Source organism: Dermacentor silvarum, chromosome 3, assembly GCF_013339745.2.
Source record: "Dermacentor silvarum isolate Dsil-2018 chromosome 3, BIME_Dsil_1.4, whole genome shotgun sequence".
In the NCBI taxonomy this organism is placed as follows: Eukaryota; Metazoa; Arthropoda; class Arachnida; order Ixodida; family Ixodidae; genus Dermacentor; species Dermacentor silvarum.
Genome location: NC_051156.1, coordinates 192,377,407 through 192,404,318, shown reverse-complemented (window position 1 = coordinate 192,404,318; position 26,912 = coordinate 192,377,407). Strand labels below are relative to the sequence as shown.

Here is a 26,912-nt window from a genome sequence, read left to right as displayed (position 1 = left end):
GAGGCGATGGACACGGACGTTAGTTTGTTCTTTCCAGTTTATTTTATTTCTTTTTGTTAATCGTGATTTAGTACTGTACACATAAGCGTTGTCGTTTGCACGTCTGTTTTGTGCATCAAAACACACGCGTCACACAATTGTTCTGGCTTGCGCGCTTTGCAAGCAAGCTCCGAAAATTCTTTAGCATTATGTGTTATTTAGAACGCAGATCTCTTTTCTGCGTTTGCCTCTGTGTTTACAGAGAAGTTAACCTCACTTCGTCTGCACTGACCGCTGAGGGACATTTTACCGTCTATATGACGCAACGTGTTAGTAAACTTTTACTGCACATCTTTATCAAGCGAAGCCGCTGTCTCACGCCGATATCGTGCATCTTTTGAACGTTGACGTCGTTGTGATTGCTCGTGGATCATGGTTTGAATGAGTGTTGGCAGATAATTTGTAAGTTACAAAGATAATTTCTGATTGATGAAGCCCCTTTCTGACACAATGCCCTATCACTTCGATCTCAGGGAATTACAGACAACGATGAAAAAAAAAAAAAGAATCATATGATAAGAGCAACGCGAGGAATTCAACGTTTCCGTTCCATGTTGCTCAAAGATTCCTATCAATTGTCGCGTTTATAAATAAAGATATTTTTACTGAAACTACGAGGCGCAATGCATCGAGTCACCCGAACAACATTAATTTTATCATTTTTTTGCAACAATTGTCTCTGCACTATAAGCAAGTTAGCTTATACTGACTGCGGCGTTTAGCAAATGAGGGACGGCCACAACTTGTAAGCCATGTTGCAATCAGTCCAGATTGCAGATTGCAATCAGTCCAAAATACACTCAATCGCCGAATGCGAAGCAGCCTGTAGAGTTTTTCAAGCACACCGATCATGGCGCTCAGGGTGAACGCGAAAAAAAAGCTAACGCTTACGGAATTGCTCGTGTCTCAGCGAACAGTATACGCTTAAAGTCAAATACGATGGTTTCAACAAACGTCTGTTAGTTACTCCCGGAAGTTGCAGATGCGATCGTGTGCGTTTAACGGCGTCTGTTAGCCTACGCCATATTGGGTACGTCCGTCCATCCTTCCTTTTTTTTTTTTTTTCGTCTGTTTCTTTTGGATTGTGTCGGCTGCTGGTGCTTACATCCATCTGTCTGTCAGTGCTTGCCTCAATCTCGCGTAGTTGTCGGTCTAGTCCTCGAGGTGTCTTTTGCAGCGTCAGGACTAGTAGGTGCACCAGAGGGCACCATAGTCGCTGGTAGGTCGGGGACGTCGGCATCGTAACCGATGTCCTCGTAGGCGACGGGCGGTCTTGTCGGAGCTGGCTGGCCAAACGTGTGGCCGTCGAACGGCTCCGTAAACACCGGTCCCAGGTCGTCGTTGCCGATCCCCAGAGGACCTGCATCTAAATCTGAGAACGCGGGACAGAGATGTGGATGAGTTCGTTGAACGGAATTATCTATCGACGACGCGAGACATTTCGAATGAGTACGTTCACTGAACTAAATATTCTTAAGAGAAAACAGCGCAAGCCTCTGCCTTCCCTTGTTCGCCCGCGGAATCTCGTTTGACTTGTCGCATTACTCCGAGCGAGGCTCATAGAAGGCGGCGATAATGAACGATTGTATCCTTTAGAAGGTGTTATAGTAAAGCATATATACGTGTCCGCGTCGTGTTGCTTAAGCGGTGTGACGCTGTTACCTGTGAGTCTTCTCAGGGCTCGTTCAAGCTTGTCCACACGTTCGTCCAGGTCGGAGAGGTCGCTCGCCAACTTGGACACCGTCTCCACCACGCTCTGAAAAGCATTCCACACCAATCGCAATAAGTCGTGCGCCACCGTCAACACACGGTGTTTGCCCAGCGGATAGCTTTAGCCTGACCATGGACCCATTATACAGTTTACAGCCGTGCACATCAAGAGTGACGGCGCCATCTTGCAAATGCTAATTTCAACAAGAACACAAAGAACTGTAAGTACAACGATGATGTTCCGCCTATATACGTCTGCGCAAAGGCGTCAGCAACAACATTTACTAAAGCAAAGTGGATTACCTTTATTATTTTTTGGCCCTTCTGCTAGAACACTGGCGCAACGCAACGACGTTACTAACACGTTGTTTATGAAGAAGCGTCACTACATGGCGCTAAATGCGTTGTTGCTGCGCATCCGGTACTCAGTAAACTGCAATATTGGAAACACTCTTGATGTTCATCTATTTCATTGTATATGTAATCATCGTGATCGTAGGCGTCATCTTCTACCGCGGGCTCTGTCTATTCGCTGCCGAATAAGAGCGTTGGATTTGGTCCCAGTCTTACAAGCGTTGGATGTGCTGGGTGGGATATTACAAACAGTCTAAAGCCTACCAAATAATGCACAAAATCATGACAGCCTGCATTATGCACATCGAACGCGGGTTTGATTGCGCCCCGTTACAATTCCTTTATCGAAAGCAAGAAATTGAGTTGGTATATTTGTAAGCTATTTAAGAGCGTTGTAGAAACTTCTCCGATTGAAACCCGATGCGAAACAGTAAAACATTTGGGGTGAAGAGATGAAGGCTTACCATAGCACTGCGGTGACTGATGAAGTCCCTGGGGTCTGCTTCAGCTGCGTACGAACACAAAATAGCGCATACAATTACACCCTGGCCCAACCTTGAGCGCCCAGAAAGACATTTTCTGCCAAAGACACGCTGGCCTTCGGCTGACTTATATCGCGACTGTCGCACGCGTCGTCATTTTGCGTGGCGAAAGAAAGCAAGAGACGCCTTACCAAGCAAAGCGAAAGTTCAATGCGCCATTCAGTTGTTTTGAGTTCGGCGATGGAAGGTTTATATAGCATATAGATACATCGTTCTCAGCATTTAATTGAAGCCGCTACATTGTTCCAAACATCAAAATTCGGGCTCAGCGTACGCGCGGTGAGGAGACGCTATATTGTCGGCGTAACTTCCTGGAAGGGGTCGGCTGCAGAAGATAGCGCCAACCCCTTCCTTTCCAAATGAACCACTTAGTAGGCTCCACCTGTGGTGGGACCCAACGTTTTAAGACCCCCGCTTTTTAAATGCTGTGTAGCTAAGTATTGGGATCGTCATTTTACGGCCCGTTGAGCAATGCCTCAAAACACTTCAGGTCCCGCTTGCTCAGCTATCTGCTTGCTCACGTTTGGACATAGTTCCCAGCTAGTACAGGCACGCCTGTTTATCGGTACCACTCGCGCGAGCTTCGCACTAGAGTAGCAGGTGACGAGGTTTGTTTTTCTTTACCTTAATGATGCCAAATAACAAACACATCAACACAGAAATAAAACAATGGGGCGCAGAGAGGCAGACAGACAAACCTGCGGACACGGACAGTTTGAGAACCCGAGCAGCCAAGCAGACGCGCATGACCCAGGCATGTTCACGGACATGTGCATCTACACATACACGGACAACACAGTCGCTGGATGAAGTGGATAGCCGTAAGCTGCAAATTGCTACCATGGATGGATGGATGCTATGAGCGTCCCCTTTGAAATGGGGGGGTGAGGTGCGCCACCAAGCTCTTGTTATTATCTCGCCTAATGCCCTACGTGTATTTTTAAAGAAAACACACGGATACAAAGAATTCCCAGCATCAACCTTTTTTGAACCATTACTGGGAATTGTAATTAGCAATGGAGCTACTTAAGCCGAACGTTAGTCCGCGTGTCGTCCACAAAAAATGTGGGCCGATCCTGGCGATAGTGCGGAAAGGGTCCAAGCGCAATGGCACATACCCCTGTGAACTAGCGAAGCTGAGCCTGGCTAAGTCTAGCTAAGCATGGTTGGGGCTACTTAAGCTTAGTCAGTCATCGACAGCCGATCGATAGCCAATAAGTAGCTAATCGATAATCGACAAATAATCAATAAATTCCGGGAAATGCTTGGTAGTGCTTAGCTTAGCCCAAATACGTAGCCAATACCTTGCGATAGCCAATCGATAGCCAATCGATAGCCAATCAATAGCTAGTCGATAATCGACAAATAATCAATAAATTCCGGGAAATGGTGGGGGCGACTTGGTAGTGCTTAGTCTAGCCCCAAATACGTGGCCAATACCTTGCAATAGCCGATCAATAGCTAATCGATAATCGACCAATAATTAATAAATTCCGGAAAATGCTGGGGATGACTTGGTAGTGCTTGGCCTAGCCCAAAAGCCAGGACTAGCTAGGTGCCCATCAGCTCCGCTACCTCTTTAGCATTAGTGCAAGCTGGGCAATTTTTTTGTTTTTGTGCGCCTCCGTTGTTTGTGGTCGCCCTGCTTTGTCTGCCACCACACCTCCAATCGACTCTTACTAACCGTGACCGCCTACGGAAGGTCCACCTGGAGGCCCGGGCGGTCCGGGAGGTCCGGTGGGGCCGGGAGTACCCGCCGGTCCTGGAGGACCGTCTCTTCCGGGAACACCTGCACAGCACATGGTCGATCAGCGCATGCGCTGCAGAAGGGTGCCTGTCTACGTTGTTATACCGAGAGCGAAGCGTACAGGGAGTGTAATTCACCCGCTTTGCGCACTCCCGGCTTCAATTCAACCGCTCAGTAAGATTGAACCCTTTCATTGTTTACAAACATATAGGCCCTGGACGGCTTCCAGTTTCGCCCATAGCCCGCTAAATGCAGCGAGCAAGAAAGGCAATGGCGGCAATATCGAGTAAACAGAAGCTCGCAGTTTCTTTTCGGCACTTCGCCTCTGCGCATAATGTAGATAACGTCTATTTTACAAGTCAAGGGTGCCGTAAATTATACGAAAATTTGTAGGTGCCAATATTGAAGCATAATGCGCGTGTCTTGTATCTGAAAAAAGAAAGACTTTCCGCGCACTGAAACAACTCAAATACCCAATGCCCAATATTAGGGCCTGTGTGGTGTTTTGAATAAATGCATACATAAAAACACCCTTCGTGTTTTTAAGGTTTTAAGACTGATAAGGCAGGTGCCAGGACCTGTCCTCCTGTATAATACGGCAATCGCTGTGCCTGAATCTCTCTTTCTTTTCTTTTTTCCTTGGCCAAGCAGACGTTCCACTCTTCGTCCGTGAAATCAGTGTCCCCGCAGAAATAAGAGTAGAAGGCGCAAAATCTCATCTAGGCTCTCGCGCTACCCCGGCCCTTTAGGAAACACGACTTGTTGCAGACTTGCATGTGTATTTCCCCTTTACTTAAAGCCACCAAATAAGATCCTTCTCTGAACACCGAAACACCAGCAGGATCCCTAATGGTTCGCGGAAATAAAGCATTCCCGTCTGCCAAGGTCAGTGCACGTCTCAACTATATGCTTGTAAGACGACACTCCCCAAATACATTGCGGCACATGCTCAGGGGAAGCAGAGGTTATCGGCTATAAGCTTCGGTTGCTGGACGTGGCTGATAAATGTTTCATTATATGGTACGCATGTCTCCTGAATAATAAAAGTTACGGTACATATCGAAAAAAAAAAGAACAACTGACATATCTCCTAATATATATCTGTATATACTTATGTTTTTACAGCTGATAGCATATTTAAGGCCACTTTCGATGTGCGTAAAATGTTGTCCAGGAACCTGCGCAATTGTGCATTAATTAAGAAAAAAAAACTCCTTCGTAGTCCGTAGAGGTTTGACAATGGTAGCTGCAGTCTTAGTTACCTTAACATTCGTCCTTTCGCAGTGGTTTCACATTATGGCCGCTAGGGAGCGCGCACGATGACGGTGATTCGGTAAATTTTTGAAAAAAAGACGAGAAAAGGATTAATGAGAAGTATACAAAAATGCTGAATAAAGAACATGTATAGTACACCTGATTAAATCAAGCAGGCTAGGTGACTATTTGTCGCCGCCCTGTTTCAAAGGCGACGCCAATAAATCATCATCATCATCATATGACCAAGATTCAGCACACTGTAAGCGAATACTATATAAGTCTCAACCAGGGGTCTGTTCACTTCGGCTGCCACTGATTGGCTGCAGCGGTACCAGCGAGAATATGGCGGGCTGGGGTTGGCTAGCTAGGGCGCCAATCAGCCAATCAGCACTTAAGCAGCAGCCGAAATGGATAGTCCCCACTAGGTGGACACTTACAAAATTCCCTACTTCATTGCAGGAATAATTACTTGCGAATGCCCCGCTAATAAGAAAATCAGGTCATACAAATGGCCCTCTTGAGAAATCAACGGCGTGTTCGCGCACGTTTCGCAAGCAATCGAAATCGATTACATAGTTAGAAATATACTATATTATATTAAGCTTTAATAACAGATTATATATACAGGGTGTTAATTTTCAAGTTTTACGGAGTTTTTAAAGATCGCCTGTGGCAGGCAGCATAATTCCTATCGTTGAGCTGGGTTATTCTATGAGGCGGACATTACAAGCAATCTAAACACATTTTCAGCTAACAAAAATGAACTAATTTAGGTGTTAAGTATTTACTTGACGACACATATTGCAATTTACAAATTGTAGCTGGTGAGTTTATCAAGACGCATCCATTTGAAATGGATTTCGAGGATGACACCAGTTTCCAGTTAATATTTCCCGAAGTTGGCGACAAAATACATTGGCGTACCAATGACGTTTGCGCTTCAATGCATGAAAGAAGGTTTCGGTAAAAGCAATGAGCGGACCAATAGTGCATTTTTACGGCGAGTGTGATGGCGCACATCTCCAAACTGGTGTCATTCTGGAAATTCCTTCCAAGTTGATACGCCTGAAAATTTCACCGGCTACAATTAGTAAATTGCAATATGTGCATAAGTAATTGTGTAAGTTAATTAGTGAATTTTAGTTAATTATCTGAATATGTGTTTCGACTTTTCGTGCAAGCAGTTCCCGCCTCTCTGAACAATCTAGCTAAACGACTAGAATGATGTTATATGCAACAAGCGATTTTTTAAAAAATTGCGTAATCCTTGAAAATGATCACCCCGTATAAGAACACACACACCAGGCCACTCACCGGGTGGTCCTGGTGGTCCCTTCGGACCTACCGCACCAGGTGGACCAGGTGGTCCAGGGGTAGACGCGCCGGAAGTCCGTCCCGGAGCTCCGGAAGTAGCCCTAAAGAGTACAGTAGGTGGCACCAGTCACCTCTACAACGTCACAGTTTGACAGCTAAAAAAAAAAAAAAAAAAATGCTGCGCGCAACGTACAACGTACCACATACAGAGACTCAATACTGTCACACGCTTGGCGCGGTCCAAGTAAAAATACCAAAGGACCAAATACCATCAACATCAAAGCTTGTGAAAGCGCGTTTCCGCAAAATATTTTACAGAGGCTCACCCGCCTGTAATTCACTGTTTAAACCACTAGAGTTCATCGGCACCCACATTTAAGCAGAGAGGAAGCATTGCCTGACTGATTGATTGATTGATTGAACACTGTTCTCGGTCCAGAAGGCTCACCTGGCACCGCCGCAGTTGCAGGGCACAGTCGAAGGTGGCTGGTCACGTGGTGGGGGCCACGTCCTTGGGGTTCCGGGAACCTGCCACGCCCATCTCCAATAGTTGCAAATCATCACAGATAGATAGATAGATAGATAGATAGATAGATAGAATGATAGATAGATAGATAGATAGATAGATAGATAGATAGATAGATAGATAGATAGATAGATAGATAGATAGATAGATAGATAGATAGATAGATAGATAGATAGTATAGCACATAGCACTAAGCGATGTAACCAACAATGGCAGAACAAAGAATACAGAACTGAAAGAATAGATAGATAGATAGATAGATAGATAGATAGATAGAGATAGATAGATAGATAGATAGATAGAGATAGATAGATAGATAGATAGATAGATAGATAGATAGATAGAATGATTGACAGATAGATAGATAGATAGATAGATAGATAGATAGATAGATAGATAGATAGATAGATAGATAGATAGATAGATAGATAGATAGATAGATAGATAGATAGATAGATAGATAGATAGATAGATAGATAGATAGATAGATAGATAGATAGATTACAAGGTTATGCTCACGTGAAGGCTGCGCTTGTGTTCCCCTGCTCCTATCTTCGGAGCCTGGGCTGGAACCTGCAATGCTGCGGCGAAACCGCAAATAGGATGTCACTTGAGAATTATAACTTTCGAGCAATTCACACGCGCCAATGCAAATAGCAGTCTTATCATGGGAGGCTGTAGGAAATGCGCAAAAACCTATAGCGGTATATCAGCAGTGGCCGAACAACAGAATCCTCAGCCCGAAGCCCTGCCCTCCTTTTGGGCAAGGGAACAGGACTTCACCGCGGCAACAACCGGTCGTCTTGTTTGGCAGTGTACCAGTCGCACGTATACAGGCAAATGAGTTCAGAGGCTGCCGCTGAAACGAGAATACCTGGGGTGCACGCCGGACCGGAATACTCGGGACAGCAGCTCCAGATGACTTTCTGCTGCATCCGCACTCGGGTCACGTAGACGGGTCGTCTAACCGGAACGCTGCGTGCATGCAGAGACCTTATTCGTGTATGCCATCGAACAAAGAGAGAGAGGATGTAAGTGCAGCTACTGACCGCGTTCCCAATGTTCTGCATATAGTGAATACCGTCCTGACGGCAAGGAACTGTCAGGTTCAATTGAAGTCGCGCGTCATTAAAGAATAACCGCTTAAAATTAGTTTTTCCTCATTTGAGCGTTCGGTAGTTTTTCCCTCTAGTTGGCGCTCATGGGGGCTGCCACTGGCAATTTGCAAACCGAGTGTTGAATACATAGAAGCGCCGGGTGTACTTGACTCCTCCGAAAAACAAATAGATATACAAATAACCACGATATGATCATGAGGCACGTCGTAGTGGGGGACTCCGGGTTAATTTTGACCAGCGGAGGTTTTTTTACGTGCACCCAAGGCACGCGACACGGGTGTAATTGCATTTCGTCTCCATCGAAATGCGGCCGCCGCGGCCGCGATGTGATACCGCGGCCTCGGGCTTAGAAGCGCAACGCCAGTCACTATGGCACCAAGGCGGGTATGTATTTATTATATATTTATCGGCAGTACTGCCGGTTTCATACAAAGACGAAGAAAGAGTAGATTAGAAGGGGCTTCTTGTCCTTCTCCTGGGAGTGATATGACGGAAATGAAACAACTGAAGGTAGCTTAATCACGACCCTGCGTCGCTGGATGGAATCCGCCAGGGGCCGTTGAAATAAATCTTGGTCTAAAGCCCCAAATATAAAAAGTAGCGCCATTCTTAGATCTTGCCGCCACCACGCTCACCCCGGCGTTTCCTCCTTGCCGCCGCCTGTCGCCCCAGCCTCCTCCGCTCCCCCATTGGCCAATCCGTGTCACGTGGAAGCACGCGTTGCGCTTTTGTATATTTTTTTCTTTCCGGCGCGCTCCGACTGCCATTCTCGGGCCTGTGCGACGAAAGTGCTGTACGCACAAACGGATCAAACGTGTTAGGGACAAGAACTTCGTTGTGATGGCATGCTGCTGCGCCTTAAGTTGCCGCAACCGACAAGGCGAGGGCAAAAGGCTTTTTCTCGTTTACCATCCGGCGTGCGCAAACGCTTGCTGCACACTTGATATTTGCGCCGTCTCGCATCGTCGCGTTGCTACTTCCAAAACGGCATTATTAAGACCAGTTACTGACTGACGAAGCAAAATCGCGCCTCAAAAACGTCTCCGCAGGGCGCGATCGAAGTTTTCCTCGGATTTCCTCTGGTAGCGTGTTAGCTGTCGTCTGCCACGGCAGGCCCGACGCAGGCGGCGCCACTGTCGATATCGCGCCTCGATCGCGCTGGTCGCGCCGAGCGCGATAGTGGAACGGAGGAGGAGGGAAGTGGATGGCGCTACTTTTTATATATAGGGGGTTTTATCTTGGTCGGCGCTCCAGCCATCACCTTAAAAAAGTCATGACTGTACGGGCGGCGCTCCTATACTTGTACAGCTGCAGCGGAAAAAAGATTAGCACGAATGACCGATCAACTCATCAGATAAACTGCCGCACGCGACGCTGTTGGTCTCTAGCACGCCTAAAACAAGATTGCCAGGCCAACACCACATAGATAGCGCAGGCCTACGATGACGTCATGCTACCTGGCACGAAATTTCCGTTGCCAAGGCTGGCGTGACGAAAGAGGTGACGTCAAAATCACTGTTGCTTACGCCCGCGAGCATCCCCATTAGATTCACTTTAGATACCAGTGTGCATTGGAGCAAGATCGTCTCGTACAGCAATTTCTTTGCTCCTGTCATCTGTCACTTGAGCTAATCTTATTCCGCTGCAGCTGCACGACACTCAGTGCAACGATAGTGTTATCAGATGGGTAAATCACGATTATCAAGAAAGGGGTCAGGCAATGAAACACAATCTATCCAATGCTATTCACTGCATGCTTAGAAGTATTCAAGCTCTTAGACTGGGAATGCTTAGGAGTGAGGATCAACGGCGAATATCTCAGCAACCTTCGGTTTGCAGACGTCATGTCAACGCATTGTCCTGTTCAACAACAATGGAGACGAATTACAACAAATGATTGAGGAATTTAACCGAGAAAGTGTAAGAGTGGGGTTGAAGATTAATATGCAGAAAACAAAGGTAATGTTCAATAGCCTGGCAAGGAAGCAATAATTCAGAATGGCCAGTGAGCCTCTAGAGTCTGTAAAGGAGTACGTTTATCTTGGTCACTTACTCACAGGGGAGCCTGATCAGGAGAAGGAGATTTAGAAAAGAATAAAATTGGGTTGGAATGCATACGGCAGGCATCGCCAAATCCTGACTGGGAGCTTACCACTGTCGTTCAAAAAAAAAAAAAAAAAGTTTGTACAATTATTGCTTTCTACCGGCGCTAACATATGGGGCAGAACCTTGGAAGTTAATAAAGAAGCTCGAGAAGTTAAGGACCGCACAAGGAGCGATGGGACGAAAAAAATGTTAGGCCTAACGCTAAGAGACAGGAAGAGAGCGGCGTGGATCAGAGAGCAAACGGGGATAGCCGATATTCTAGTTGACATTAAGAGGAAAAAATAGAGCTGGGCAGGCCATGTAATGCGTAGGATGGATAACCGGTGGACCATTAGAGTTACAGAATGGATACCAAGAGAAGGGAAGCGAAGTCGAGGACGGCAGAAAATTAGGTGGGGTGATGAAGTTAGAAAATTTTCAGGCGCAAGTTGGAATCAGCTAGCGCATGACAGAGGTAATTGGAGATCGCAGGGAGAGGCCTTCGTCCTGCAGTGGACATAAAATATGGGCTGATGATGATGATGATGATGAAATCACGATTGCCGACTCATTGAGAATTTGCAACGTTTGCGACGAAGACCGAATAAACAGCTGTTACTACGTCGCCCTGGACGGGCGAGTAGAAATGGAACAAGGATTTCTTTCTTGACTTTGTGCCCCATCTCTTGCGCAGCTAATATTTGTAATCATTTGTAATGACACAGGTCAGGCAGCTACAGAAAAAGTCACGTTAGTTCTTACGGCGCATGCGCATTTCCGTCGCCGCATGCAATCTGTGAATTTAAAAGAAGAAAAAAAAACAGCATGCAATCGCTCGTACGCTGATAAAATTATCTCGAGTCTGATAACAATGGGCGCTGCCCACGCATTCGACGACGAAGAAGCGGCTAGCACATGACGTCACAGCCGCGCGTGCCACTTACGTGTATACGCTGCAGTCGCCGGTCAGGCACTCGGGTCTGGTCCTGAGCTGCACGACCTCGGTGCCGTTCCGTTCCCGGCAGGTCACGTTTTGGATCACGCGGTACGCGCAAAGATTCCTGCGCAAACAACAACACAGTTCGGTTCGAGATCTCGCGCGACCGCTCTCCCAAGTCTATCGATCAACGTGCGTCGGACCTCGAGTAAGAGATGCACGTATTTTCTACATTTCTCCTCAGAAGTAAACTCACCACGTCTCTTTGTACGTCATGCACGAAACATTATTCCGTAGGAAATGCGTATATTACAGCCATTCTGCATGATCTGTTCCTATTCGGGATGCCAGACGACAGATCTTGCTTTTCCACGTCGTCTGCATCAAGTGTAACCGTCTGGGAACGTCCTTACAGACGACAAACGTGCTGTACCAGACACGTCACTTATAGCAGCGGCTGTGGAAATCCGTTGCCAGTACAGGTTTTTAGACAAATCGAGTGCTTCGTATCGTCGCATTCACACAAGAACAGCGTTACAGATGGCGGACAACTAACCCCTTTCGCTGCAGGAGCACTTTCTCGGATGCAGGTAGCCGTGAAGTCGCTGTCGCGAGCCAAGCCAGCAGGAGTAGCAGCGTCGTCTGGATGAAGGCCATGGCGTCTCCGGCAGCGGGCGCTCTACCCTTGTCGTCGTGCGAAGATTTCCTCTGGCGATCACGCAGAAACCTGCGCCTTGTTCTGAGAAGCGCGTTATCGCGCAAACAAAATAAGGTTTGCCAGTTCGACCTGGAACTTCGGTTCCTTCGTGTTCGTGCGATGTGACGTTCTTTCATGGCGTGACGAAAGGTTCGCGTCGAACGACACATTTTGACTGGCGCGTTTAGCTCCGTATCAAACCGGAGATAAAAAAAAATAAAGAAAACGCACATGACACGTGAAAAAATGAGGCTTGCGTCGGAAAAAAGTGGCCGAACGCTGCTTGGTCGCCGAGGTCCGTCACACCCTCGGCTTAAGGTGCGCAACGAAATTGCGTGACGGCCTGACATATAGCGTTCGTGACGTCTCAGCTGTGAAATTGTGATGCGAGAACGTTGCGAGAAGGTTTGCCGGTGCTCACAGCTTCGAGTGGGAGCGATCGTAATGAAGCACGGCCACCCTGTTCGCCGTGCTCTTATTTACATAACGAAAGTTTAGTGGCGCCGCCCTGGTGATGCGTTCGGAAAGTTCTAAAAGCGAGCACATATACCTTCCTTCGCTTGTAAATGCTACGAATTTCGTATCGCTTAATGTTCAGCTCAGTAATCGCGCCATATGCGAAGCCCACCCACGACAGGTGTGTTTTAAGCTACGCGCTAACTGTTTCGCAATTTTTAAGAACTGCGTCGATGCACCCGTCCATTGGCAAACTGTCAAATTGTCACCGAAGCTGTTTTAGCTGATGTCAGCGTTAAACATGCCTCGTTGCTTAACGTTCATGAGAGGCGCATATCCTCCTAAGACCCCTTGTACAATACATCGCACATTGCCTTCTACGTTTTTTTTTTATAAATTCACTCGCAAGTGATTGGGCAAAATATTCATCTGGGTATAAAGTACGGTGCATGTGTAAACTGTAAAGAAGTGGTTTACTCATATTGACACGTATACATGTTTATCTTTAACCGGTGACCGCTTTTCAACGGCTAGCAAATGTTAAACGTTATCGCTAGGCACAAGACGCGTCTGCATGTATCGGCAGTTTCTCTAACGTTGTCGATGCTTCTATCCGTTGTCTCTTGTCACCGACGCTCATGTAATCTGATTGAATGAGCGACGCGAACTTTCTAGAACTTTCTGGAAGACACGCGGGTACAGGGATTATTCTGATCCTTCGATGACTCATGTATAAAAGCCGACGCGTTTCGCCGCTGATCAGATTTTCGACGATCGCCGACTGTGTTCGCCGCTATCGTTGTGCTTTGAGTGTAGCTTGCTTTTGTGGGCACAGGTTCGCCCAATAAACAATCAGTTTCGTCATACACAGTTTTACGACTGTTTTCTTCACTGTCACTACTACGTGCCAATATTCTTGTCATCTGAGCTCGAGGAATTTGACACTCAAATGATCGAGACCTATGTGTCGTCCCAGACGTCCGAAATCAAACTTTAGGTGTGTTTCGAAATCACTGAGATTGCTTGAAAATACCGGACGCGGTAGCAACACGGCAATGTACTACACGTAGTTTCATATTCATCTTGGCGTTTAAGCAATGAAATGCGGTTTTTTACCATATAGCAAACATGAGGAGATGCCATAGTTATTCGCGTACATGGAGACGCAGCTTTTGACATCTAACCATGGTATTTAAATTCTAAAAGAATGTTTTCCAAGTTCATAACATAACAGCTAGTACACAATAAAAACCACCTTGAAGTGCGATTATATCACATAGTTGTGTTGGGATCTCGGGAGGATATGCGCCTGCTAGCTTCCGATATCACGGATAAATGCGTTGGTTTGTCCTCCATGCGGAGTTGCACAATATAATCTAAACATCAGACCTGGTGGTCATACAGTCCCTTGCATGCACCGCACAACGACTGCCGTTGAAAATACTCTAAACAGAGATTATAAATTAGTTTCGACCAACGAAATTTTCTTTCACTTTCTAGCAATCAACGAGATTACTAGAAAGAATGTCACTGCATATCTTTTTTTTCACTTTGGGGGTGCTTGTGTTGCAGCAAGTTCTTGAAGCTGGCCAAGTTTAGTCTTCAAAATACAAGGTTGTTCATCTTTATTAATATGCAATAGACTATATGCTGCCAAAAGTTAAGACGTCCAACGAAATGGTGCGAGAACTTCAAGGCGACTACACCACCCATCTCTCAGTTTTATTGCGTATCTTACCGAGCCTACCCTCACAGTATAGGAATAGCTGTTTTAACGCGAGAGCGTTAAGGACCCCGTATCGCAGAAAATCCGGTGTCGGGGTCGGCGGCGTACATTGTCACGTTGTCCATGTGAGAAAAATCATCCCGAACCACGCATACTGAACCACGCAGGCCCTCCGCGTGGCGCATAGGCGTTGCTGCACTAAATAAATTTCTCAAAGTAAAATGGCGTCAGAAAATTTGTTAAATACGACTTACACACAATCCACAGACGTGATAGCGTTGGATTGTAATTTGAATATACGAGAAAACATAATTACGTTACACGGAAACTCAAACAGAAACCCCTTTTTCCAGCTGCCGTCTGTCTTAGTCTGATCTGTTCCTTGCAACACCTTCCAGAGGGCGCTCGCTTCCGCGCATCCGCACTAAACTGGTCGCGGGCTGAGGAGAACAAGATTGACGCACTCATCAGGAAGAGCATTAAGCGAGTGCTCAGTATCCCTGTGACGACCAGCACGGATAAGCTGATGCAGCTCGGGGTCCACAACACCCTGAGCGAAATCGTAGAAGCACAGAAAACGGCACAGATCGTTCGCCTGTCTGCCAGCAAGTCCGGCCGCCGAATACTCGAGATGGCGGGCCTCACCGCCATGGCCGCGGAGTCGTGCGCCGTCCCCCTCCACCAGGAAGAAAGGGACGCCTTTCGAGTCTCCACATTCCCGAGGAACGTTCACCCACAACACAACGAGGCCAGGCGCGCAGCCAGGGCCCGAGCACTCATCAAGACTGCCCTGCAGAAACCAGAGCTCGCGTCCTTTGTCGACGCGGCGCAGTATCCCAGATCAAACTCGTACGCGGCCACGGTGGTTGATCCCCAGGGCAAAATCCTGAATGCAGCGTCCATCTAACACTCGACGGCGTCCGTCGCAGAGCAAGTCGCAGTGGCGCTGGCTCTATGCGATCCTGGGCGCACCCAGATCTTCACGGACTCCAGGTCGGCGGCGAAGGCCTTTCTCGCCGGTTTGGTCTCAGCCGAGGCTGCGGCGGTGCTTAGGACCCGCAAGCCAGGCACGGTCCGTCACGTCATCACTTGGTTCCCGGCTCACATGGGCCGGAACGTCTCTCCCGGCTCGATCAACCCCAATGAGCTGTTCCACGACCAGGCGCGAGGTCTCGTCAACCACGCCGGTCTGAGGGAGCCGGTTTCGCAGGGGATCGACCAGACCACGGACCCGCTGCTTACTTTCCACGACATCACGGCTCACTACCAGCTGGGACGCAGGCAGTTCCCGGCTCCTCACCCGAAGCTCGGCAGACCCCAGGCCTCGGTGTTGAGAATGCTGCAGACGGGCTCATTTCCGTCTCACTGAGCCACTACGCTCCGGGTGTGGATCCCCGCTGCCCCGACTGCGGCGAGGAAAGGTCCACCTTTAATCACATTCTGTGGCAATGTCCTGCATTGCACCACTCGCCTTTCAACAGGCAAGAAGACTGGGAAGAAGCCGTCAAGAGCGACGACCTTCAAGTCCAGCTTCGGGCTGTCCAAAGGGCCTGCGAAAGGGCTGAAGATCGCGGTCTTCCGCCCCCGGTGCAGGTGCGGCCCGCGATTACGACAAAGTAGTCCCTTAGGACAAAATAAAGTTTCTTGTCTGTCTGTCTGAATGTTGGGGCATCCGAAATCCTTCGTTATAAAGGTGACTTCGTTGTAAAGGTCGGGGACCGCACAGCTCACACAGGAACTCAGACAGAGTTATTCCTTCGTTGTAGAGGTGCTCGACTGTAGTTGGCGTCGGCATCAGAGAAGCATGCGTACGTTTCGAACATCAGGGGTTCGACCCCATTTACCTAGCAGTTCGCGTCATATCGCCATTGGAGCCGAATAATACACGCGCAAGCCTACGTGTTATCGCTCACAACCACTGTAGTCGATCTGGTAATCATTATAGATTTCTGACAGATACTTCGTCATTGTCGGATAAACGAGAAAAACAGAACAGTCTTCGGGAACCGCTTCAGTAGCAACGAAAGCCTCTTAGCTTAATATCTCCCATGCAAAGCCCTTAAAGAGCACAAACGCGACTGTTGAAGTTCATATTTGACAAGTACGCGCTCTTTTGAGAGCCGAAGAAAAATAGCAACGTCGACTTTCATTTGCAAGAAAAATCGCATTACGTGAATTACGATGATGATGATGATAAGTGGTTCTTGAGGGAAAGGGAAAGGTTGGCGCTATCTTCAACCTTTCCCTTTCCCTCAAGAACCACTTATCATCATCATCATCGTAATTCACGTAATGCGATTTTTCTTACGAGGTGTGACGTTGTGTAATGTTTTCACACTTGCAGTGAGCCAAGTTGACGTCAAAGACGGTCATTGAACAGCGGCACATGCCGATTAGACCCCAGGGCACACACCAAGTGCCACACACACCTAAGGACAACCACGTAAACATACCCAGTAGAACATACACCCGGTGGGGGCAATGGCATTTCCGCCCACATTTTTTTCGACTGCATTATCTTCGGGATCGGCCCACGAAAACGCGCGGATACGGCTACATACCCGTTGCGGAAAACGGGGTAGACATCGACAAAAATGCTTCGCCAAAAATGACATTACGTAAATAAATAAATAATAATGAAAAAGGAGAGCGCGTGGAAAAAGGGCGAGTTCCTATCTCACTGTATACTTTCTTTTTATTCTTCTTCGTGCTATAAACACTTACATGGAGTGAACATTAAACTCATAAAGCGAACTCAGATTATCAGGGAACAGCATAAGCACTTTCTGATATGCTTTGTATTATGCCTAAGGGCAAGCTTTCGAAAAAAAAAATACACTTGCTTAAAAAAATGTCTTAAAAACACCGCTCCCTCCCCTTCCTCCACACGCACTTGCGTCTGTACTTTCAGCCAGGGAGCATCCATCCGCAGCATATCTTCGACAAAAATTAAGCCATCATCCCTGAAGCTTTTTAAGCGCTGGATAAACCAAGAGGGAAAGCCAAGCGAAGGAAACCAAAAAGCTCCAAGAAACATACACGAGTACACACACAAGAACGCAGGTGCGCATGGAGGCACGCACGACCAATGGCAAAAGTATTAACCTGCGTCATTAAGAGGGCGAAAGTTAGCATCGCTAGTCGTGCAAGGTTACCTAAAGGCAACGTAAGAAAAAAGTTCGTCGGCCCTTCTACTCCGTGAAGGTGGTTAACCAGTGAAGCTGAAACGTGCGGCCCCGGTGTTTATCACTGGGTCAATTCCGACGATTCATTAAAGTATTTCTCAATTATGAGGTTACGCACATGTTCGGCTAGAACGGAGAGAACGACGTCACTGACGGCCTGACGTCACTGATATAGCCGCACTGACGTCACTGATATGGCCGCAGTCCGCCGTTGTCGCTTGCGTTCGATGTTTCGAGTTTGCTCGGCGCCGTGGTTAGCAAACCATTCGCCCGCCCCATTGACGCTTGCGATTCTTCGAAATTAAATTGCTTCAAAATTAAATCTGTCCGTTTTACGTAAGACAATTAATGGCCCATACCCCCTTAAGCAATAGCTCATACGCCCGTAAACGTGGCCTCCCCGTTACGACGACAGAAGAGCAGTGAAATTCTAATTATGAGCAGCAACGCAGCCAGCTGTGGAAGACGACGACGACGACGAACGCGGGAGCAGTGTCACGAGCGCGTGCCGAGCACGAGCACGAGCACAACCCTAGGGGCGCCAACAAGCTAGCTGCGGAAGAAGGCGACGACGCTCGAGCCAATGCCGATGATGATAATTTTCTGCGGACAGGCGACGGACAGACGGCTTTCCATTCGGCTAGTCATATAAAGCTTCGCTTTAAAATTCGGGGGAGTGTAAGACTATACGTATATCCTACGTTCGAGCGTAGCTTATATCAAAACTTTGGGAGGAGAAAAGGCTGGGAGGTAGCTGAGCCCGACAAGGAAATTCATTCTTACGACACGTTAAGCCTAACTATATCAATACAGCCATGGTGCACTGCGCATTAAATGGCAGATACATGGAAATAATTGATACGCTGTTAAGAAGCGAGAATCCTTAAAACATGTTTTTTTTTAATGTCTCTTCTGTTCGTTATGTTTCATCCGCAAACGCTCCACCGCGTTGTTTCCGCAACAACTGGGCGTGTACAGGTTCTGTTCACGGCTCCTTGAAGACTGGGCATTGAAACCACGTCTGGACACACAGCGGCAGGAGGTCCCAATTCAGTTTTTACTATGGGACCTCCTTCTGTATACCTCTATCTGCAAAACCTTTTTGTGAATTAATAAACAATTTGATTGATTCATTGATTGATCGATTGATTGATTGATCGATCGATCGATTGATTGATTGGTTGATTGATTGATTGATTGAGACCTGTCTATCACTCGTGTGAGATACCCACAGAGAATTAGGCATATCTGACGCACATCTTGGAATCAGTGCGAAACGAAGCTTTCGGTAATCAGTTAATCACGCGGGATAAACTTGCCCTTTTCATTCTGACAGATTGCAACTGCGAACGCACAAAAGTGACCAACTTTAGCATTTAAACATGTAAAATTGTTAACATTGGTCCAATCCCATAAACGTTTTCCAAATGATTCAGTGAGGAAGCCCCCGTGGTCCATGATGCGAGTTGAAGTCACCCGGCAAACAATATATGTTCTTTTTGCAACAGGCCACTGGGATATCAAGTGAGCGTACGTCTTACACCCCAGTGGGAAAGTAGGAGTTAATTATAGAGATCGGTGTGCAACCAGGAATTGTTATTTCTAATATTAAGATTTCACATTCGGATGACAGAGTATGATATGAAATTTTTGCTTTATTACAGAATTTAGACGAAATGAAAAAAAAAAAGCTAATCCACCAGCTCGGGAGGGGCTATCCAATCGAAAACATTTCTAGTTGTTTAAATGAAAGTTTTGATCAGCGGACAAATGGGTTTCTTGTAATAATATAACGTCTGGAGAATTTTGGGAGAATAAATATAATAAATCGGTAGCTGCAGAAAATATTGGTCGGCATGCAGTTCCACTGGAGTATTCTGAGGCACCCTATGTTGACGGTAGACAAGCAGCCGCAACTGATTTATCCAGAAAAACTGTCTTTCAGAAAGTCAGTACTCGTAAGTGATTCTTTCGTACACTTTTTTGTTTTAGAGTTAGGAGAATTAGGCAGTTTGTTGTTAGCCGATCTTGTGCGTTTAGGAACTCGAGTGTCCATATCCACATCTCGATTGCCTAGAGAATCTGAATCAGAATTGCATTCATGATCAACCTGATGTGAAGTCGAAAGTCGTGCTAAATCCACTCTGTTAGAGGATCATCTGTCTGACACTCAGGTGACTTCGTAAATAAGGCGGCCGAATTTCGTACACTGTTTGTTAATGTCTGCGACATACCAGACAAATGCGCGGATATTACTGTAGCCAAAGAGTCGGATAGGTTTAGTAGAATCTTTTCTAATGCTTTTTCCATCGCTTTTTCTATCACTGTTGTGATTGTATGGGACATTGACGAGTCCATGCCGAGTGACTGACGAGCCGTTACACCCGCATAACCGTGGGTCCTGCATCGAACTTCTGCAAGAGCTTCTCGAAGAGAGCACCGCCTCCTCTCAATTATTTCGATCCCCTGGATCTCTTTCGACCTTGCAGGGCAGTTGAAGTAATCGGCGGCATGACTTGCATTGCATAAACAGCATGCCTGAGCCTGAGACGCGCAATCGTTGGCAATGTGGCCTTAACCGCATAACCGGAATCGAGCATTTGATCGACAGCCAGTAGTGCTGTGTCCGTACCGCGCGCCAGCACTTGAGACATTGTAGTGGTCGTGGAGCTAAGGGTCCAACTCTGTAGATTAGTGGCCATGCTTTTATCTCTGATGGCCGAACCGTCCCTGCTATGATCGTTTCTGCAGGGACCCTCTTACTGTCTACAAGCCTGGTACAGCGGTACACGGAAACTACACCTGCAGCAGAAAATATCTCTAGGATTTCTGATGGGCTTAAGATGTCCACACCGCGGACTATAGGCCTTTGCCGCAAGCTAGGCGAGGAGAGATGAAGGAGCTCCCCGGCTGCGTAGAAACGTTAGTGCATTTCAGCACATCCTGTATCCAGGCCTGGTCTGGTGAACAGCAGAGGATCCCCCCATGTCCAAACTGTCGGATCTCGGTTATTTCCTGGAAGTGCGACGAGACTGTCCGGAGTTCTAACTGAATTGCCTTGGGGTTCTTCATACAGATAACTCCTCCATTGGTCGGTATATACTAAAGCCACCGGAACGCTACTGATACCGCTGCGAAGAAACAATTCCACCGGTAGATCCTAAGGCGGAATGAAAGCAGACAAGAGGGTATCCCTCTGGCCCGGAGATGAGATAGACATCTCTTTATCAATAACCACTACTTTTAAGCGAAGGGATAACAACGAAACAATAAGGCTCGGAAAAGAAACGTAACCGCCGGCTACTTGTCAGCAAACCCGGATGAGGTCCAGACCAGGGCGCGACGGTCTTCGAAACACGGCTCGAACGGCAGCTCTGCGGCGCTTCAACGCGAAGGATCGATCAGCCCTGATGACCGTTGCTACATCAAGCGGGCAGGCACGCTGGGGCGGCTGTTCCGTGCCAATATCGAGAGGCAGCTTTATCTCGGGAGCTCATATTTAAGTATGCGAGAAAGGATGAATATTTAATCTCGGCAGGAAGTGCACTGCACTTGGTGCCGTATGTTCTATTTAAAATAAAATGAATAAAACTGAAAGCTATAGGAAGTGGATTTTTCTTACGTACGCCATCATTTCTGCTAGAGACATTGCCGAAAACAGCAAACATATTTTTAAAATTTTAAGCGCTGCGCAAGCTTACCAAAAGAAAGAAAAAACGTTATCACATTTTTGTAAACTGCATCTACTGAGCCACATAAAACAGAATAAAAAAATAGATTGTATCATAAAGCGCTCTTAAATATGTCACTAATCAGTGAGTAGGACTTTTGAGTAGGACTTTTGCGAAACCTTCGAAAAGCGTTGGAAATTTATCCTGTAAACTCTACAGGCTGTAAACTCTACACATTCAACTTTACTGAACTGCAATATTTGCTTTTGGTGCATAGTTAAGAATTCATAAACATCGTGCTCCATTTTTTTTCCCGAGCTCGCTGATATTCGGCAATTCTCGTAAAACCTATCTCAAATCGACAGGTCATGGCGACCGTTTATAGAGCCGGTGCGCTTCTTCAAATGTGATCGAGACTGCCCTCTCTCTCTCCCTCCTCTCTCTTCTTCCCTATATCCTCCCCCCAACGGCAGGGTAGCAAACCGGAAGTGCATCTGGTCAACCTTCCAGCCTTTCCTGCGGTTGCTCTCTTGTCAAAGCTACGAGTCCATAAATCCGAATTCTTCTTCATGCTGTGCGTATAATTCAGGTGTCTTGTCATAAACGCGACAAATTTCATTCAAATGGGCTGAGTGCTTGGTCGTCTAATGAGAGCATTTATTCGTTTCACGTGTACTTGAATAACTGAAATCAAAGTTGACCCATGTATCGGTAACGCTTTCTCGTGATTGTTCCTGTGCCGAGACTTTTATTGCTATGCGCTGGCGCGCCGCGTTACCTTGAAGTTCCCGCTGTGACGTCATAGATTTTGATAGCGCCTGCTCCGGAACAGATAACAGCTGTGCCGCCAAACAATGATTGCGTTGCATTCTAAAGGAGCAAGAACACAGCAATAGTGGGCCCGGCGAGTTTTGAAGCGTTCTGTGGGCGAAAGCGACCTCGCAAACAGACGAACATACTCTGAAATCCATGACGTCACAGTGACGTCCCCAGGGCGCCGTGGTTCGCGCTCGAAGTTCGAATGAGTGGTCATGTTGCTGGTCTATAGTTGGCAGTGGTTCACCTCGGAACATATGGCGCAACTGTAGACAACAGGTTAGGCCAGACAACAAGATGAGTACATTTACCATAATCAAGTCAGTTGTTAGTGACACTCGTCCTGTTCTCTTGTCTTATGTGTCGTATTTGTCCGAGACAGGTAAGAAAGACACTAATGAGATCTGGAAATATTAGCCTAGGGAAAATGTCTGACCCAGGTGATTAGGGCGAAATATTAAACAGAAATAAATACAAGCGAACAATTCACGCACGCACGCACGCACGCACGCACGCACGCACGCACGCACGCACGCACGCACACACACACACACACACACACACACAGACTTATATATATATATATATATATATATATATATATATATATATATATATATATATATATATATATAATTTCATTACCTAGCGTTTCTTTAATTACGCATGCCATTGGCCCGTAGCATTCGATAATGATACCTCGAACATCACGACCGACATTTTTCTCTTACGAATAGCTACAGATTAACATTATTAGGGAGACAAATGAAATCACAATAAATAGCGCTCCGTTAATCGTTACAACGTACATATATAGCATCAACTGAAAGCGAGGTAAAAAAAAAAGTGTTCGGTGACTTTTCTCAAAAGTGCAAACTTGCGTTCCTAACCTTTGCTGCAGCCCCGGGGGTAGCAGTTCCTGATACGGTGCTTCCCAAGTACATACGTCGTCTCGGCGAAACGTGAAAGGGTGGCAGCTCGGGCGCGAGACGCCGACGTCAGCTGCCGCCGCAGCCGTCACGACGATGGAAGGCCAGAGCGAGCAGCGAAGAGGCGACCCAGTTTTAATTCGCCGTCATCGCAGACGACACGTGTTCCTCGTGTGACGCTGTGCAGAGACCGCGACGAGTCATCCGTGGCCGCCGGAACCTTGAAGGCGTCGCCGATGTGCTCTCGGAAGCTGAAGCCCTTGTCACTTTCATCGTACCAGACGGGCTTCTCACTCACTTCGCCGTCTGCTACGTTCCCGCAGCAGACGACCTCTCCCTATAGTAATATCAGAAGAGAAAAGCCGGAAGCTCCACAAACGCCGTCTGCTTCTCTGTCTCACTACATACGTCCTGGTCGTTTCATATACAGTAGAACCCGGGTATATCGAATCTGAAGGGGATCACGACAAAGTTTTATATATAGGTAATTCGATATGTATATAAAAAACCTTATAGAAAAAATTTTCAAATGGATTTTTACTGCTGTTCGTTATACATGATAATTCGTTATACGTGGGTTTGATGTATCCGGGTTCGACTGTAGTCTCTCTGACGAGCCGTGCCCGCAAAACGTATCCGTCTAACGCGAGGAAAACTACGACGATGGTGACGGCAAGACGATATGACGGCAGTCGGAAGTGGTTGTAGAAGTACATTATAAAGTGACGCACTATAAGGTGTCTCATGTTAAGTGTCAGGCACATCACAGATACAGTACAAATACACAAATGACACAAACGATAAAAGTGCGCAGTAAAATTAACCACTACGAATGTTACAAACGCCCCAGTTGTAAACACTACAATACAACACAGATACAGAGGTTAAAATACATACAGTACACATAAATACAATGTGCATACGTGTGCAGTAAATGTTTTTGCCAGGCGTAACTCAGTATCTCTCTGCAACATCTGTGACCTCCAACAGCTCTTTAAGTGTGCACGTTTTTTTTTTATGGCTGTTTGTTACCCACGGTCCCGGCAGCTTCTTTAGGCTCATTGGCTCACGTTTTGGGCAGAGACCTTGAACATGTCGTCCTTTTAATTATTCCTTTTACAGACAATTCGATATTTGGGATCGTAAGTGCCCGCGGTGGATACGTGGTATTCATCTTCCAGTACTCGTGAGTAATTACCCGCCGTGGTTGCTTAGTGGCTATGGTGTTGGGCTGCTCAACACGAGGTCGCTGGATCAAATCCCGGCCCCGGCGGCCGCATTTCGAAGGGGGCGAAATGCGAAAACACCCGTGTACTTAGATATTTGGGCACGTCAAAAAACCCCAGGTGGTCCAAATTATTACGGAGTCCCCACCCCCCTACGGTGTGCCTGATAATCAGATCGTGGTTCTGGCACGTAAAACCCCGTAATTTAATTTTAGCTCGCGAGTATTTGTTAACCAAAGAAGAGCCAGGGTCCCGAACTTTGACTCTGAAACGTAATTATCAATGATTGTAAAATAAAAGTTGCCTTGAGGGCAACTCAAGGCAACTCAAGGCAATAAAAGTTGTCCAGAGGGCCCACGACATCGCAACGGGATTTCGCCTCCCGGTGCCATCGTGGGCGGAGTCACCGACTTGACCTGAGGGAGCCTTCGGCTCCCCCTGGCCAGTTTCTCAGGACCAATAAAAGTTCTTGTCACTGTCACTGCCTTGCGTATACCTCATAATAGAGAACTTATTTGACAGTAACCCTTGACATTTGTTCCTCCCGTCAAGTCACTAAGCTGTCACTAAGTACAGCCAGCAAACAGACCACTAGCACTTCTTACAAAGAGTGCGAGAGGTCGCTTGATATACTGCTTCGATGTCTTTAGTACATCATTTGCTCAGATTGGCATATATCTGTGAAGGCTTTTTCTTTTTTTGTCATTTCTCGATGGTATATTTTAAACTCTGCAATAGCCGACTATAAGGGGACCAGTATTCGCATTTTAATTATTTTTAACGCTTACCTTTTATCACTATATCGTTGTCATCGTTGCTATTTCCAGCAGGTACGTGGGTATATACGTGCCTGTTTAATAACGGAGAAACAAAAAAAAAAAGACTAGGAAAGAGCGCCACGAACCACTTTGAAGCCTAGTGACATAGGAAGGGGCTCGTGTAGACATAGGCCTTGACCCCGTGATAGGCAAGCGGTAATTTCTAGCCGGCCATCGCGCGTAGAGTAAGGGGTAGAGTTGAGCGGAGGGCCAATCGTGACGAGGGCGCCCTTGAGATCTATACCACTAGTCAAACACTGCCTTGAGAGTTCCGGCTACCATGGAGGGCCTACTTCCCGAGACGCGGATAAGCCCCGAAGGAGAGGAACGGTGGCGCATCAGAGGTGGCGGCTTGCCGAGGATGACGCTTCGCCGTGCTCCCTCAGGGGTTGCAGGATCAAGCGTCATTTCCTTCTCTTGATCACTCTCTCTCTCTCTCTCTCTCTCTCTCTTTACGAAATGGCGCCTCCAAGAGTGGTACCCATGAGGGTAGATTGGCCAAGGTTAGCCGCGGAAACAACACGAAACGACTTCATGTTCCGACTACCTTCTTAGCAAACTAAATACTACCAGTCTGTAAAATAGGAAAAAAAGACAACACAATTGAAATCTGAACAGACCAATTTATTACGAAGGCGCATGGGAAAAAATGTAAAGAAATTTTGTTTACGAGACGGTATATGGTCGCGCGCAAGGACAGCAGTATTCTATTGGATAGGTGAGCCAGTTGACGTATCGAGTGGAATCCAGAGAAGAAAGACTGCGTAAACAAAAACAAAAACAGAAAGATCTGTGAAAATTATTAGGACGGGCAGCGGACGACGGCCGCTTGATTTACGTGGAAGTATATAACCACAACCGTATCAAACGTGTCCGCGCGCACTAATCGGCCGCGTCCGACGAGGCAGGCACGTTCGCCGCCGCTGTCGCTGAAAAGCCGCGGAATGCATCCTTGTTCGTCGTAGGAGTAGCAGGCTCAGTACCAGCGCGCAGATGTCCAGGGTTGAATCGGGTTTTTCGGGGCGAAAGCGGCGGAACTCGAACCGCCGGAGCCGAAGCCAGAGCGATAGCCGGAGCCGGACCTCGAGACGCCGCTGAGTCCGGCCAACATCTCCGGTTGGCCGGCGGGCAACGCGCTCGGCCACTCGTGAGTTGAGTTGAGCACGCCGGGCTTGTCCGTCGACACGAAGAAATCGCTTGCCGTGGTCGTGTCACCGACAGCTATAGGAGGCACATGTCAGAGGAGAGAGAGAGAGGTCGATGGGTTTGTTAGAAGGACTGATGGTTGATTCCGCAGGTCCATGGTTAAAACGTTAAGGCTCAAGACTGGGCGTGTTGGTATATAGCAAACTAGAAGTTGGATTGCGCAACATTCGACGGGACACGCGGAAGAGAAACGCACACAACAGAGCGCTCTGTTGCGCGTGTTTCTCGTCTTTGTGTCCCGTCAAAATATTGCGCAATCCGACTTCTAAAATGTTAGGCTGCTTTATATAGCTGCATCATTGTTCCGATTGCCATTCATTTATCAGTCAAAACCATTACAAACTAGATAACAAATCTACGCGTCTTTTGAACCAGCTGCCAATTAAGACTAAGGTTAGGTTAGGTTACGTTAGGTCAGAGCAGGTCAGGGCACACCGTCGCATATCACCTCACGATGCTGGCGTGGACACCATTCCTTCTCGCGCGCTGGTCATATTTACTAATTACTGCCCCTAGAACACGAAAAAATTCTCAGATGACGGCGATTCGTGCA

General features: G+C 47.1%; 1 protein-coding gene across 1 annotated transcript; it reads right to left on the bottom strand.

The window, feature by feature from the left end:
- Window positions 1-19: 19 nt before the first annotated feature.
- LOC119446360 (EMI domain-containing protein 1-like) lies at window positions 20-23,198 on the bottom strand. Its single transcript, XM_037710773.2, has 11 exons — window positions 23,071-23,198; window positions 12,186-12,368; window positions 11,637-11,753; window positions 8,364-8,464; window positions 8,009-8,070; window positions 7,412-7,491; window positions 6,964-7,064; window positions 4,330-4,434; window positions 2,568-2,611; window positions 1,702-1,795; window positions 20-1,411 (listed from the first exon to the last, which is right to left on the bottom strand). The coding sequence occupies exons 2-11, from the start codon at window positions 12,284-12,286 to the stop codon at window positions 1,170-1,172; spliced, it is 1,047 nt and encodes a 348-aa protein (XP_037566701.2). The 5' UTR covers window positions 12,287-12,368; window positions 23,071-23,198; the 3' UTR covers window positions 20-1,169.
- Window positions 23,199-26,912: the final 3,714 nt, after the last annotated feature.

Coding starts and splice junctions, on each gene's coding strand:
- LOC119446360 (XM_037710773.2), bottom strand. CDS start 12,286: ATGGCCTTCATCCAGACGACGCTGCTACTCCTGCTGGCTTGGCTCGCG. Junction 11,754..12,185: donor GTGCTCCTGCAGCGAAAGGG/GTTAGTTGTCCG, acceptor TTGTTTGCGCAG/GAATCTTTGCGCGTACCGCG. Junction 8,465..11,636: donor GGCGACTGCAGCGTATACAC/GTAAGTGGCACG, acceptor GCATGCACGCAG/CGTTCCGGTTAGACGACCCG.